Here is a 14554-nt window from a genome sequence, read left to right as displayed (position 1 = left end):
AGTGCAGAGGAGGATTTGGGGTATTTAAGACCCCCAGATCCCTCCCCAAAGTACCTGTCAAAAAAAATAAAAATAAATAAATGTTTTAAATGTACAAAAATATCGGTCCATATCAGCTGATACCGATATGCATTGGCCAAAATATTGGTATCGGCAACAAAAAAAAAGATATCGGTCGATCACTAATTAATATGTTAATTCATTGGGGTAATGTGCAAACTTAAACAAAAACAAAAGCTAAAATACATGTCACATAAAATAATAGGAAATGCCTCTATGATAATTATTTTAGTGTTATACATATACATTGTGGTAATTGCTATTTAGCATACATGAATTTAAGAAAAGACTGACTGTGAAATGTATGTTTTTATTATTAGACTTGTTTCCAGTATGAAGAGGGTTCCATGCAGCATGAACAGTTGGAGATGGACGCTGTCACTCTGGGGAGAGGAATGTGCTGGTAATACTTTGTGATTTTCACCTAGTTACTGATATCAAGCTGTTTATACACACAAAGTTTCAACAACCTGTGTTGTGCTGTGTTCGGTGGTTATGCCACTAGGTGGTGATGTGGAATTAAAGTGACACAAAATTCTGGTTTAAAAAAAATATATATTTAAGTACGTATGTATTCTTTAATGAAGGATAGATTCCAGGGCCATTGAATAGTGGATCTACATTATATGGGTTGTTTTTGGAGAAGAGGGATATCATTTAGTGTCACTTTAATGTTTGCTGAAAGAACTCCCCCCCCATGCAATATTGCTAGGTCTAACAAAATAAAAAAAACATTGGAACAAAAAAGTAAAAGACATTTGTCTTAGATCCTGGGTAGCAGCCTGTTTACCTAGGCTTTACTAATGTCACTGTAAAAGATGTGGATTCCATATCTCATGACAATACACCCCTGCACTGTGCAGGTCACTACAAGGTACATACTTTCTTTGAGGATGATGTTGGTTGGAATACAATATCCTGGCACATTGTTCTACTTTTTCAGTAAATAGGAAGGGTCCCAACAGCCATTCTTTTCAGCATTATCTTCACTGCTAAGAATCATATTTGTGGCAGCCACCTATAGACATAGCTCCCAACTGTCCCTGAATTCGAGGGGCCATCCCTGGTTTGGAACAAAGTCCCCTCTGTCCCTCTTTCCTCCTCCTCTGCCCCTCATTTTGGTTTGATCTATATAGTTTTATATAAAATGCACTTTTTATCCTTCAAAGTGTTTCCCAGTGCTAAACCTTTTATCCTATTTCTAAATTTCTGCATTTGTTCATGGGAAAAAAAAGCACTTGTGGGTTCAACTAACCATTTTTTGTACAATTCTCCTTTAAGGGGGCATGGCAGGGGGTTGTCCTATGCCTGCCTACTTTTGCTAATAGGTGTCTCTCATTCCCATCTCAAAAAGTTTTTTATTAGAACATTAAAATTATTGGAGTAAATTATGTATATCGGTTTGCAGACCCACTTTATTACTATATAACTAAGCCGTGGTGTAATGGTAGGAAGGCAGTTTCCTGATGACCCACTCTCCCTTATTTCAGAATGTTTTTCACAGCACCATTTTGTGCATGCTTATTTTGCACTCTTAAACCAATCCTGCTGTCATGTGTTTCTTACAATAGCGGACAACCATTATTACTTTTAATAGTCTTATATAGGAATACTCAGATTTGAAAAGGCAAGGGCAGCACTCTGAGCCAGGCTCTATTGCTTTGAACAGTGCTGCAGACTAACCTGTATACCAGGCAGTGGCGGATCCAGGGGGGGGGCATCGAGTCAATTGCCCCCCCCCCCGAGAAAATAGTACCAGGTTTAAGTTTACAGAGGCATTATCTAAATGCATCTGCAGGGACTTTATTTCTGCTTCCCCGGCTCCCAGGAGACCTAAAATATAATCCCTAAGCCCCATCAGTTCAGAGGGGCCCAGGATGCTGTTTCATAGAGAGAGTTTTTTTTTTTTATTTCCCTGCTCAGGTGGATTAATACCACCAGGAGCCGCATTTTGCGACATTAAAATGAAAGTTCCGGCCAGGCGGAGTGATATCAGTCAGCAGCCTCATCACTGCCTGACTCCTGCAGCCAATGGGTGCAGAGAGGAGAGGGCGGGCTCAGGCTGAGGGGGAAGCCTGAGACACAGCAGCGTGCGTCTGTGTGTGAACACACTGAGAGGGACAGATCTTCACAGCAGACAGGGGCAGTAAGGAAAACGTCTAGACTGCAATTAATTCATTTGTCTCCAAAAAGGTACAGTGACACACCCATCCCCCTTCACCTATGCCATGTCCTTGCTGCTGGCCAGCCACCATGAGGAATTATACAGCAGCTAAATGCTATCATCATCATTATCATCATGATAATCACACAGTACAGATGCATTGAGCCACAGCACCTGTATTGTGTGATTGTCATGATGATAATGATGATATAGACTGACAGTGAAAATAATCTTCCTGCCTCCTTTACACAAAGTGTGCTGCAGACATGAGTCTAACATGCAGGGCTGTCATTTACTGGCTTTAGGATGCATAAAGTGTTGCATTTATCCTTGTGCCAGCATCCCATTTTTTTTCTACTGAGACACACAGCCACTGTGTGCCAATATGGCATGCCTCCTGGTGTGCATGCAGGGTGCTTTCATGGACCTGCACCAGCATGTCATATCAGGACACTGCACAGCCATGTGTCAGAATGCAAATAAATGGCATGCAGGCATGGGGATGCATGGAACACTTTAAAACATTGTCACTGTTTTAACCACCTGCCGACCAGCCGCCACAGTTAAATGGCGGCAGGTTCTCGCAAATCATCGTACCTGTACGGTGGTGTGCAGGATTGATCCTGGGGGCGCGCGCCCACTTGCCAGCGGGGAAGCTGAGGCACAGGGCCAGCAGCCGCGATTGGCGCTGGGCACCTGCAATCCCTCCCTGTGAAGAGAGAACGACGGTCTGCAGTTGGAAACGCAGCAGACCGTTGTTGTCTCAGGAATCACTGCAGAGCTCCTGTGTTCCTCCTATTTAGGAACACAGGTCTCTGTGTTGGTATTACAAGCCCACCCCCACAGTTAGAAAGCACCCCCCAGGCTCACACTTAACCCTTTGATCGCCCCTGGGTAAACGCCTTCCCTGCCAGTGTCATTATTACAGTGACAGTGCATATTTTTAGCACTGATTACTGTTGTAATGTCACTGGTTCCCCCAAAAATGTCAGTTAGGGGTCCGATCTGTCCGCCGCAATGTCGCAGTCCCACTAAAAATCGCAGATTGCCGCCATTACTAGTAAAAAAAAAAAAATGACAGTGCCCCTCCCGAGATTAGACTCTGGATCCGCCCCTGATACCAGGGGTACATGGATAATATTAATAGTGTTTTACACCTCCTTCTTTGTATAATCACACATTAAGGGTGGCTTTAAACGTGGAGCTAATGAAAGTAAGGATTTTCCTTCCCCTGAATTTAATAATCACAGACTATGGTATTGCGCCAATTACTCTCTACTGTTGACAAACTAATTGTGTGTCTTTGCCTAGCGGCAACTGTCTCTCTACAATGTAAACAGGCTCCTATGGCCACTAAGTGGCCGGCTAAGCCAAGAAAGACCTTTCCCATACAAGCACAAATTATTTGTACACTTTATAAGGACTGGCCCAATCCAGAAAGGGTATTTACTCCTCCTAAGCTTTTTGCTGAAATATACTTTATGGAAAAAGAATTTAGGAGGAAATGTGCTGTACCTCTAGCGAATCCAGCCATAAACATCTTACAGGTTCCTGTTGAGGATGCTACTTTGTTTAAGGATTCTGTTGATAGGTGTCTGGAAACCCTCTTAAAGGATTTCTGTGCCCTTGCAGGTTCAGGCCTTGCAGACCACAATTTCTGCCATATATATTGGACAGAATATTGCTAACTGGACAAGACAAATAAACAGAGACCCGAAACCAGTGGTGGCTGGTGCTCAAAATTTTTGGGGGGGCGCAAACAGAAAAATGTAATAGGCATTGCAGTGACCAGCGTACATGCCCCCTTCAATGCAGAGACCGGTGTACATGCCCCTTTCAATGCAGTGACCAGCGTACATGCCCCTTTCAATGCAGTGACCAGCGTACATGCCCCTTTCAATGCAGTGACCAGCGTACATGCCCCCTTTCAATGCAGTGACCAGCGTACATGCCCCCTTTCAATGCAGTGACCAGCGTACATGCCCCCTTTCAATGCAGTGACCAGCGTACATGCCCCCTTTCAATGCAGTGACCAGCGTACATGCCCCATTTCAATGCAGTGACCAGCGTACATGCCCCTTTCAATGCAGTGACCAGCGTACATGCCCCCTTTCAATGCAGTGACCAGCATACATGCCCCCTTTCAATGCAGTGACCAGCGTACATGCCCCCTTTCAATGCAGTGACCAGCATACATGCCACCTTTCAATGCAGTGACCATTGTACATGCCCCCTTTCAGTGCAGTTACCAGCGTACATGCCCCCTTCAATGCAGTGACCAGCGTACATGCCCTCTTTCAATGCAGTGACCAGCGTACATGCCCCCTTTCAATGCAGTGACCAGCGTACATGCCCCCTTTCAATGCAGTGACCAGCGTACATGCCCCCTTTCAATGCAGTGACCAGCGTACATGCCCCCTTTCAATGCAGTGACCAGCGTACATGCCCCCTTCAATGCAGTGACCAGTGTACATGTCTTCTTTCAATGCAGTGACCAGCGTACATGCCCCCTTTCAATGCAGTGACCAGCGTACATGCCCCCTTTCAATGCAGTGACCAGCATACATGCCCCCTTTCAATGCAGTGACCAGCGTACATGCCCCCTTCAATGCAGTGTGCCCCCCCAGACCAGTGCACTTACCTGGAGCAGCCATGGCAGCGCCTTCTCCTCAGTGTCCCGGCGGCGGCTTCTCTGTCTTCAATCCCCCGGCGTCTCCACGAGTCCTCCCGCTCCCACCTCCTCCTCGGCCAAAGGAGGATCCGTGTGACAATAGTGCATTTTCATTCGCTATTGTCACACAATGGGTGGGCTCGGGACGCACTGCTCTGCGCCCCGGGTCCACCCTTTGCATCGCCCTATTAGAGCCTCTGGCTCTAATCAGGTGAGGCCAAAAAAAAAAGCCCCATTGAACTCCATGCGTTTCGGCGCCCCTGCATGCAGATTAGGGGGCCGGAGGCATGGATAGGGAAGGCAGCGCCCCTGCGCCCCCAACGCACCAGCTGCCACTGCCCGAAACCTTTCTTTGAGAACTCTGCTCTCTTATAACAGTTGCATCCAATCTCTTTAGCCTTATTGTTTTGTGTTGATGTTCTAGAGCAGGGATCCTCAAACTACGGCTCTCCAGCTGTTGCGGAACTACACATCCCATGAGGCATTCTAAAACTCTATCATTCCTAGACATGACTGTGCATGATGTGAATTGTAGTTCCTGAACAACTGGAGGGCCATAGTTTGAAGACCCCTGCTCTAGAGAATGTAAATCGCCAAGCGTTTAGAATGTTCTTATCCCTGTGCATATGCACAGGATTTTGTGGCTAAAACTGGTCTAATGAATCTGCTTGTAAAAAGCATCTTTCAGACATGGCTTTTGATAATGTACACCTATATGGGAAGTACCATGATAAATTCATCAAATAAGTCAGGACCCGGCTCAGCCTCCCGTCCCCTCCACAGCCTATTACTCCAGTGACCACAGGGGCGGAGAGCTCTCTGCTCAGGGAGCTCTGAGAACTAAGCAATCGGTGGTGTTTGATCGCTCAGTTCTCAGTCCTAGAGCCGGTGGGGGACAGATGCAGCATCGGACCGATGCTGCATCCACTTATGTAAGTATGATTCCTCCCCCCAAAAATTCCCATACTTCTCTTTTAACATCTTATTTTGCTGTAAGCCTGGATTTCCATGTCACCTGCCCAGTACCCCAACCTCACAATGAAGGGGTGCCCTTCGTTCCTTCACATTCGCAGGAAGGTGGTGACAATAGATGCCAGTCTAGCAAACTGGGGCATATATAATTTATAATTCATTGACTGTTCATGGGACATGGTCCCTAGAGGATTCAAAACTTCCCATCAACATTCTGGAAATGAGAACCATCAGATTATTTGTACAACAATGAACCTCACTTCTGCACATCACCCAGTTAGGGTACAGTCAGACAATGCCACAGCAATGGCCTATATAAACCACAAGGGCACCAGAAGTCAAGATTCCTTGAAAGAAACAAGTCTGATACTCACCTGGGCAGAAACATTCCAGCTGTCTTGGCTGTCCACATCCCTGGAGTGGACAATTGGCAAGTGGACTTCCTAAGCTTTCAATGCCTAGACCTGGGGAATGGTTTATTTTACTCAGAAATCTTTCAAAATCTCTGTCAAGGGTGAAGAAAACCAGTTGATGACATCCTGGCCTCCAGGATCAACAACAAGCTGAACAAATCTGTGGCCAAGACCAGGGATCCTCTAGTTTTAGCAGTGGATGCTCTGGTGATTCCGTGGACTCAATTCAAACTGATTTACACCTTCCCTTTAAAAGAAAATCCTCCATTAACTGCTGCAAAAAATAGAAGAGGAAAGGAATTCTGGAGATTTCCATTCAACCAAATTGGCCCAGAATAACTTTGTAGGCAGACATACACAGACTTCTGGTAAACAAGACTTGGACTCTTCCAAACCTACTAAACTTACTGGCTCTTCCATTCTGCTTCTCAGTTGCTCGTTTTAACAGCATGGTTGAACCTAAGTCCTAAAGGGTAGGGGTATTTCCGACTCTTCAGACTTTCAGAGCAACAAAATCCAGCTCCCACAAGTTTTACCATCGCACATGGAAGGTTTACTTTTCCTAGTGTTAAGATAGGAAGTCTCAGGAAATATTCTGTCACTAGTGTTTTGGGCTTTATTTAGTCTGGTCATGACCAGCGAGGAACCTTAAGGGACAGGTTTCTACCTAATCCATTTTATTCCAAAAATTTCTTGCCTCACAATCCCTAATCAAGACTTTTGTTTCAGGAGTTGCTCATATAATATTGCGCTCCAAAATCCCTTTTCTGTGCCTCCTTAGTATCTAGACCTGAGATCAGACAACCCCCCCCCCCCCCCCTTGAACCAATTAGAGACATTCCATTGGAAGACCTCACTTGTAAGGCTGTCTTTCTGGTGGCTATTAAATCTGTTAGGCATGAGTTTGCAGCTGTTTCTTATAAACCACCTAGTCCTTTGTTTTGCACAAGGACTAGGTGGTTGTGAGAAAAATGTTCCTTTCTATCTAAGGTGATCTCTTCTTTCCACCTCAGTGAGGACATCATATATCTTCCCCTTGTCCTGCTCCACAATATGGCAAAGAATTTGCCCTACATAGTCTGAATGTGATCAAAATTCTCAGTCTACCTTGCCAGCCACAGCCACAGACACAGTGAAGAGAAAATTCTTCCTTTCCCTATCAGAGCCCATTCTACTAGGGCTGTTGGTTTCTCTTGACATTTTCAGTATCAAGCCTCTCCTTCCCAGATTTGAAAGGCCACCATCTGGTCCTCTGTTCACATGTTTTTCAAGTTCTATCAGGTGGATGATCAAACCTCAACTGATTCAAGCTTCCGCCACAAGGTGCTTCAAGCTGTTATCTGATGCTTTAGTAAGTTGGCAGTTCTGTTTGCTATGTTTTTGCTATGTTTTTGCACACCCTTCAGTTTATTGCTTTTGTAAGTCCCATAGTTTATGAATAGTTTTTTTTAGTCCTGTGACTGATTAGTTCTGAGGCCAATCACACCAGGATCAGGAGCGCACCCTTGAGCCGGGAATGCGCGCGACGTAGGTCTACGTCGCCAGGCCTAGGAGAGCCACTCTGCTGCAGTAGCAGCAATGTGAGCGATCGTAAAGTGGTTAAGATAAACCAAAAAATAAATCAGAAATTCAAAATACAGGGAATGCAGAGGGAATTCCCATTTACTTGGGCAAAACCAAAATGATAAATATCTAGGTATAAACATAACCATTACCTGAAAACCTGTATCAAGCCAATTATATACCTATGCTAAATGAGATAAAATCCAACATCAGAAAAATATTGAGTTGCCCACTCTCTTGGTTTAGAAGAATAAATATGTTTAAAATGATAACATTGTCTAAAATACTATACAGATTTCAAATGTTACCTATTTCTATCCCGCCAGTATATTTTAAAACAATAAAGACAATGTTATTGAATTTTATTTGGCAGGGGAAAAAACCTAGGGTGCAGTATGTGGCTCTCAGTAGAGATAAAATACAGGGGGGACTAGCGGCACCAGATATTAGAAGATACTACACAGCAGCTGTGATATCACGTATGATAAGTGTGGAAAAAAAATTCAGAAAAGAGATGGGTTAAGATAGAAATCACATTAAGTTGAACACAACTCGATAGAAATATTTGGATTCCACCAAAGTAATGAGAGTTGTATATAAGACTTGGGATATGTTATATAGACAAGCCAGGTGGGAATACAACTCTCTGTTATTATCACTAAAAGGCACAAAAAAATTTCTACCAGGAACTGAGAAACAGTTTGGTGGCTGGTTGATGAATTTTGCAGCTAAAAGATATAACACACAATGGTAAGATTAGGCCATATCACAAATTTAACACTAGGGGAGGGATTACACTAAATGTGTGGAGATATTTACAATTAAAACATTTTGTAGGATCTTTGGCTCAGCCCATCAGATCAGAAAAAGAGCTGAACCTTCTGGAAAAGCTCTGTAATCCATTAACAAAAATAAAACATAGTATGTCTCAGATATACAAGATGTTAACTGAAATTGTGGGTATGAGGAAACGTCCATTTATAGAAAGTTGGGAAAAAGAAACAGGATCAGGTTTAAAAGAGCATGAAGTGAATGCTGTGCTGAGAGCCATACACTGCACTGCTATAGATGTGAACACCATCAAAATGAATTATAAGTGCCTATCGAGATGGTAAATAACACCGGAAATAGCGCATAAATGTCAACCAGAGAAATCAAATGTTGGAGGGGCTGTCAGCTGCAGGACACAATGGTTCATATCTGGTGGGAATGCCCCAAGATCTGGGAATATTGGTAAAGATACAACAATTTATTAGTAAAATTACTGGTGAGAATATTATGGATTACCACTGAACATGTTTATTTCATAGAACCAGGGCTTTTTTTCAGCTGGAACTTGGTGGAACTCAGTTCCACCACCTCTGACTCAGGCCCTCTGCTTCCCGCTTCCATACAAAATATATGGCACCACAAAATTATACTTCTCTAAAAAGGGGTGGACTCAAGGAATGGTGCCCTTAGGTGGGTAGGGGGTGGAGTCAAGGGGTGGTTAAGAAGGAAGGAGCTTCTGCACCTATTCTCTGAGAAAAGCAGCCCTGCATAGAACCGATAGATCCTTAAAGCAGTACAGAAATACGATAGTACCAAATCTCTTAAACGCAACGAAAGGGACAATTCAAAAAAAAAAAAAATGGCTTGAAATTGAGGGTCCTACTGTATTGGAGTGGTGTACTAGAGTTAAATATATTTATGATATGGAATATATATGCAGCAGAGATGAGGAACAAGTTGACAGCTTCTCCAGTAAATGGAGAAAATGGACAGACTTTAAGAAGACCAGAGATTACATAGAAATATGGAAAGATTAGGGTGGGGGGTGACTAAAGACTAGGGTCTGTTAAATTTATACAGAGAGGAGGTATAGGAGCGTAACAGTGGAATGGAGTGAAAAACATAAGGGGATGGGAGGAACAGGGGTGGTGGGTTATAGGGGGGAATCAAAACGAGCTTGTAATTTGTGGAAATTCTTTATTTTAATTGATTGTAAAATTGAATTAAATATTAATAAAACGTATTGAAAAAAAAAAAAATTCCAACACCAATAATTCTTCAAAGTCTTCTATAACTCCATATCTTTACCACTTGTGCTCAAAAAGTGTGAATGCACACTCACCAGAGATGTTTGACCACTTTTGCAGGTAGGTCCAATTGCATTTTAGCCCTCAGAGGCTCTAATCACCCTGGCAATAGACTCCAGTGTCTTCCTCCAATTTAGGTGGTAATTCACACATACGATGACCAAGTGGGAGACATAAATTAAAATGTAATTGTGTAGTATTTATTATCAGTACAATACAAATAAAAAAGCAATGGTTACACTCACATGTATAGGTGCCTTTAACCACTTTCCGACCAGCCGCCGTAGTTATACTGCGGTAGGTCGGCTCTGTTACGCGAAACAACATACATTGCTTTGTGTAGCAGTTAGTGTGGGCATGCGCACGTGCCAGTTGGCTAGAGGGGGAGCCAATCAGCAATCGCTCTCCATTGAGACAGAATGGCTGTTCTGTCAGTGATGAACACAGGTCTCTGTGTTCATCCAGTGAGCCCATCCCCCACGCAGTTAGAAAGCATCCCCTAGGCACACATTTAACCCTTTGATCGCCCCTGGTGTTAACCCCTTCCCTGCTAGTGTGATTAGTACAGTAACAGTGCATATTTTTAGCACTGATTACTGTAGTAATGTCACTGGTCCCCCTAAAAGTGTCAGTTAGGCGACCGCGCAATTGTCAGTTAAAGTAACGCAGTGCCGTATTACAAAAAATGGCCTGGTCATTAAGGGGGTAAAATTTTCCGGTAGTTAAGTGGTGAACTGGCACCAGTATATACAGTATGTATGGGTAAACACTGCTCCACCATACCTGCCATGTGCTCCAAACCTTGTATGTGCTCCAAGCCTCATTCTCAGCTCTCAGGCTGGATCTGATGTCACACAGGACACAGAAGTGACAGTCCTACGTTTCTACGTATGTTTCAGCAAGGGTGGCGTCTCTATATGCAACTAAACCAATTTAGTTGCGTCTAGTGATGGTATTGTTTATCTGAAAGTATTTGGACATTTATAAAAGTGCATCGAATATTAAGGGCTGTAGATTTATTAGGCATAAAGCCCGATTGGTCACAATTTATAATTTTTATGTATTACCGCAACCAACCGATTTGCTAAGATTTTAGCTATTGATTTAGCAGCTACTGAATGCAAGCATATCGAGCAATATGACTTTGGATGAATTGCATACTTACCTGACTTTGTTATAGTTACCAGTATAGCCTCATGCATAGAGGCTGGTAATACACTTTGTGCAAAAGATGTATTACTAGTATTAAAAAGTGATAGCAAGAGTATTTTCCTAACAATCTTATATATCTCTGCTGGAAAACCAACCCCCTCAATAGATATTGTTTGAGTATGGGCTACCAGATAGCAGTTTACTGAGCGCAAGAGTAGTAAATAGAGTGCCACATCCTAAATATTGGAAATAGTATTTGTTGAGAAAGCATGGACTTTAAAGGCACTTGGTAAAATAAAAATAACACTTTTTATTGATTGACAATTTAAAAAACATATAAACACATGAATAATTTGCCTCAAAGGAGGCGTTGATACATAAACCACCAAATACAATGTTGGTATATGGATATACAGAATACATAAATGTATTGATAATCTAGATATACGTCACATCATAAAGGTCTCACAGACAATGACAAGGACGTGTGCTGTCGTCCATGAGGCTGATTGGTGCGACATCTGATGTGCAGATAATTCATGCAGCCAGAATGCTCTACATGTTGCGCTTGAAAACAGCTTCCTCTGGAGCTACTGGTACATTTGCTCTGCATAATTGAAACATTAACATTTAGCTAGGGTATGTGTAATTGTACATTACAGTAAACAATATAGTTTTAAGCAGTGTATGGTGGTGATACACAGGAAGCCAGTGAAACCGGCAAAAACATAATTGCAAACGAAAGATATAAAGTACATTTGCATGGATATCAAGCACCTGCATTTTATCAAGGTGTATTGATAAGGCCTATGGGGAACACCTGCAAAGGACCAGAAAAGGGAAAACATATGGGGATCATTGCATGATAGAAATATGGGTAGAAGAACTGGGTATAAAGTATTAAATCGTAACCTCACATACCTGGGTATATCCAAATTATAACTCCACGGTAAAATATAAAATCAAGGTAAACAACGAGGAAGGTGGGATATGGTGCCAGAAACGTCATAAAGATGGTAATGGATGTTTTTAAGAAGCGTAGTTCATATTAATAGAATTAGACCACCTAGGATGTTAATTATAGGATAATACGTTTGTATTTAAGGCAAAAAAGCTAATGGAAGTAGCAAAAGCCATAGCCAAGGGATAGCCAAGGGAAAAACCAGGTAGACCCAAAAACATGAAAAAAACCATGCATATGATTGAACCACCTAAAGAGTCTCTATATAACTGCAACTCTTTAGGTGGTTCAATCATATGCATGTTTTTTTCATGTTTTTTGGGTCTACCTTTTTTTTCCCCTTTTTCTATGGCTTTTGCTACTTCTATTAGCTTTTTTGCCTTAAATACAAACGTATTATGCTATAATTAACATCCTAGGTGGTCTAATTATATTTATATGAACTACGCTTCTTAAAAACATCCATTACCATCTTTATGACGTTTCTGGCACCATATCCCACCTTCCTCGTTATTTACTTTGTTTTTATCTTTTACCGTGGAGTTATAATTTGGATATACCCATGTATGTGAGGTTACGATTTAATACTTTATACCCAGTTCTTCTAGCCATATTTCTATCATGCACTGATCCCCATATGTGGTCCCTTTTCTGGTCCTTTGCAGGTGTTCCCCATAGGCCTTATCAAAATACACCTTGATAAAATGCAGGTGCTTGATATCCATGCAAATGTACTTTATATCTTTTGTTTGCAATTATGTTTTCGCCAGTTTCACTGGCTTCCTGTGTATCACCACTATACACTGCTTAAAACTATAATGTACAATTACACATACCCTAGCTAAATGTTAATGTTTCAATTATGCAGAGCAAATGTACCAGTAGCTCCAGAGGAAGCTGTTTTCAAGCGAAACATGTAGAGCATTCTGGCTGTATTAATTATTTGCACATCAGATGTTGCACCAATCGACCTCATGGACGACAACACACGTCCTTGTCATCGTCTGTGAGACCTTTATGATGTGACATATCTAGATTATCATTACATTTATGTATTCTGTATAGCCATATACCAACATTGTATTTGGTGGTTTATGTATCAACGCCTCCTTTGAAGCAAATTATTTATGTGTTTATATGTTTTTGAAATTGTCAATCAATAAAAAGTGTTATTTTTATTTTACCAAGTGACTTTAAAGTCCATGCTTTCTCAACAAATACTATTTCCAACCCCCTCAATAGAATTTTTCCACTTTGTTAGATGTAGAAGAGATTACTATGCCCATTTCATAACACTATTGCTCCTACAGTATACACTGTACATGCAGATGGCTGCTGAGAATTATGTCTTATAGTTTTTATTAAATGCTTACTTTATCTCTCTGTTTAAAGTAGTGCTGCTGTAAGAAAAAATGCATATGTTTTGCGATCTTCAGTGCAATTTTTACATCCTGTGCCACCTTCCAGTTCTTTAAATAAATAGTAGAGGGTCTATTCATTTATTCCACTTCAACTCTATTTACTTGTACTGTCAGATTCCTCTCGCTTTTCTTTGCTTTAATAAACTAAGATCTGTTTCACAAGTAGCCCTCAGAGACACACTTTCACAGCATCCAAGATGACCAATAGAGAAGCTGTAGATTTAGTCCACCCCAACAAATAATCAAGCTTGGAATAAATACAAGAAGAAAGATGCAACAATTGTAACATACAAGGGTTTTCTTTTCTCTGTGAGTAAGAAGCCTTATAATGTTTAAATTAAAAAAAAAAAAAAAAAAAGAGCAATCAGAAATTTCCCTAACCATATACAGTTTTCATTCTTATAAATTAATGGTATAAAATATTAACCAACTGCTAAATCTATTCTAGACAAAGTTGTATGTGTTTTAAAGAAACCATTTTTTTTATCTCTCTAGGGTGTATTATAAGCCATCAATCAATTAATCCAAGCTCGTGTAGTAGCTGGACAAAAGTAGAGAGGTAACTAGGGTACTGTACCCCAGGGGGAGGAGAGTAACTATCCATTTCAGGCAATATACTTTGTTAAAATCTCCTACTACCATCAGAAACTCATAATGCTTAACTGAAAAAAATGTGTTACTTCATTAGAATAAGGCGGGGGAATGTAAAATATAAATATTGGCAATTATACGCTTGGTGCAATGCAGTGAACTTTATATAAATATATATCTACCTTTAGAATCAACCTCTTTCTGAATGCAAGTGAACTGTACCAACCTATGTATAAGCATACTACATCATGTGAATATGAAAAATAGCAAGAGTGCATACCCTGAATATAATTACGCCTTTGTAGGTTATTCACTGTGTCTGGCATAATAAGGAGCAATAGAGGGGGACGACGACCCAGAATTAGTAACCTAATCACAGGAGACAGCCTACTCTTCACATTCCATCAGTGGAGGCTGGTGCTCAATTTTCTTGGTGGTTGGGGGGGTTGGCCCCAGCCAGCCAACCACACAACCTACCCCCCTGTTGCACAATCAACAGATCAATCGA

The 14554-nt window shown here is 41.6% G+C and overlaps 1 protein-coding gene across 1 annotated transcript in view; it reads left to right on the top strand.

Annotated features, from left to right (window-relative positions):
* The window catches only part of PKD1L1 (polycystin 1 like 1, transient receptor potential channel interacting), a gene marked incomplete at its 5' end in the record, with an annotated part of 292229 nt that overhangs the window by 276104 nt on the left and 1571 nt on the right, over window positions 1-14554 (top strand). The window contains one exon of the mRNA XM_082258926.1: window positions 381-463. Within this exon, the coding sequence (XP_082115052.1) occupies window positions 381-463 (83 nt within the window). The remainder of the gene's footprint in view (window positions 1-380; window positions 464-14554) is intronic.

Source organism: Pelophylax lessonae (genome assembly GCF_965119305.1).
Source record: "Pelophylax lessonae genome assembly, chromosome: 5".
NCBI lineage: Eukaryota > Metazoa > Chordata > Amphibia > Anura > Ranidae > Pelophylax > Pelophylax lessonae.
Note: the sequence above shows the minus strand (reverse complement) of the source record. Positions and strands in the feature narration are given on the sequence as shown.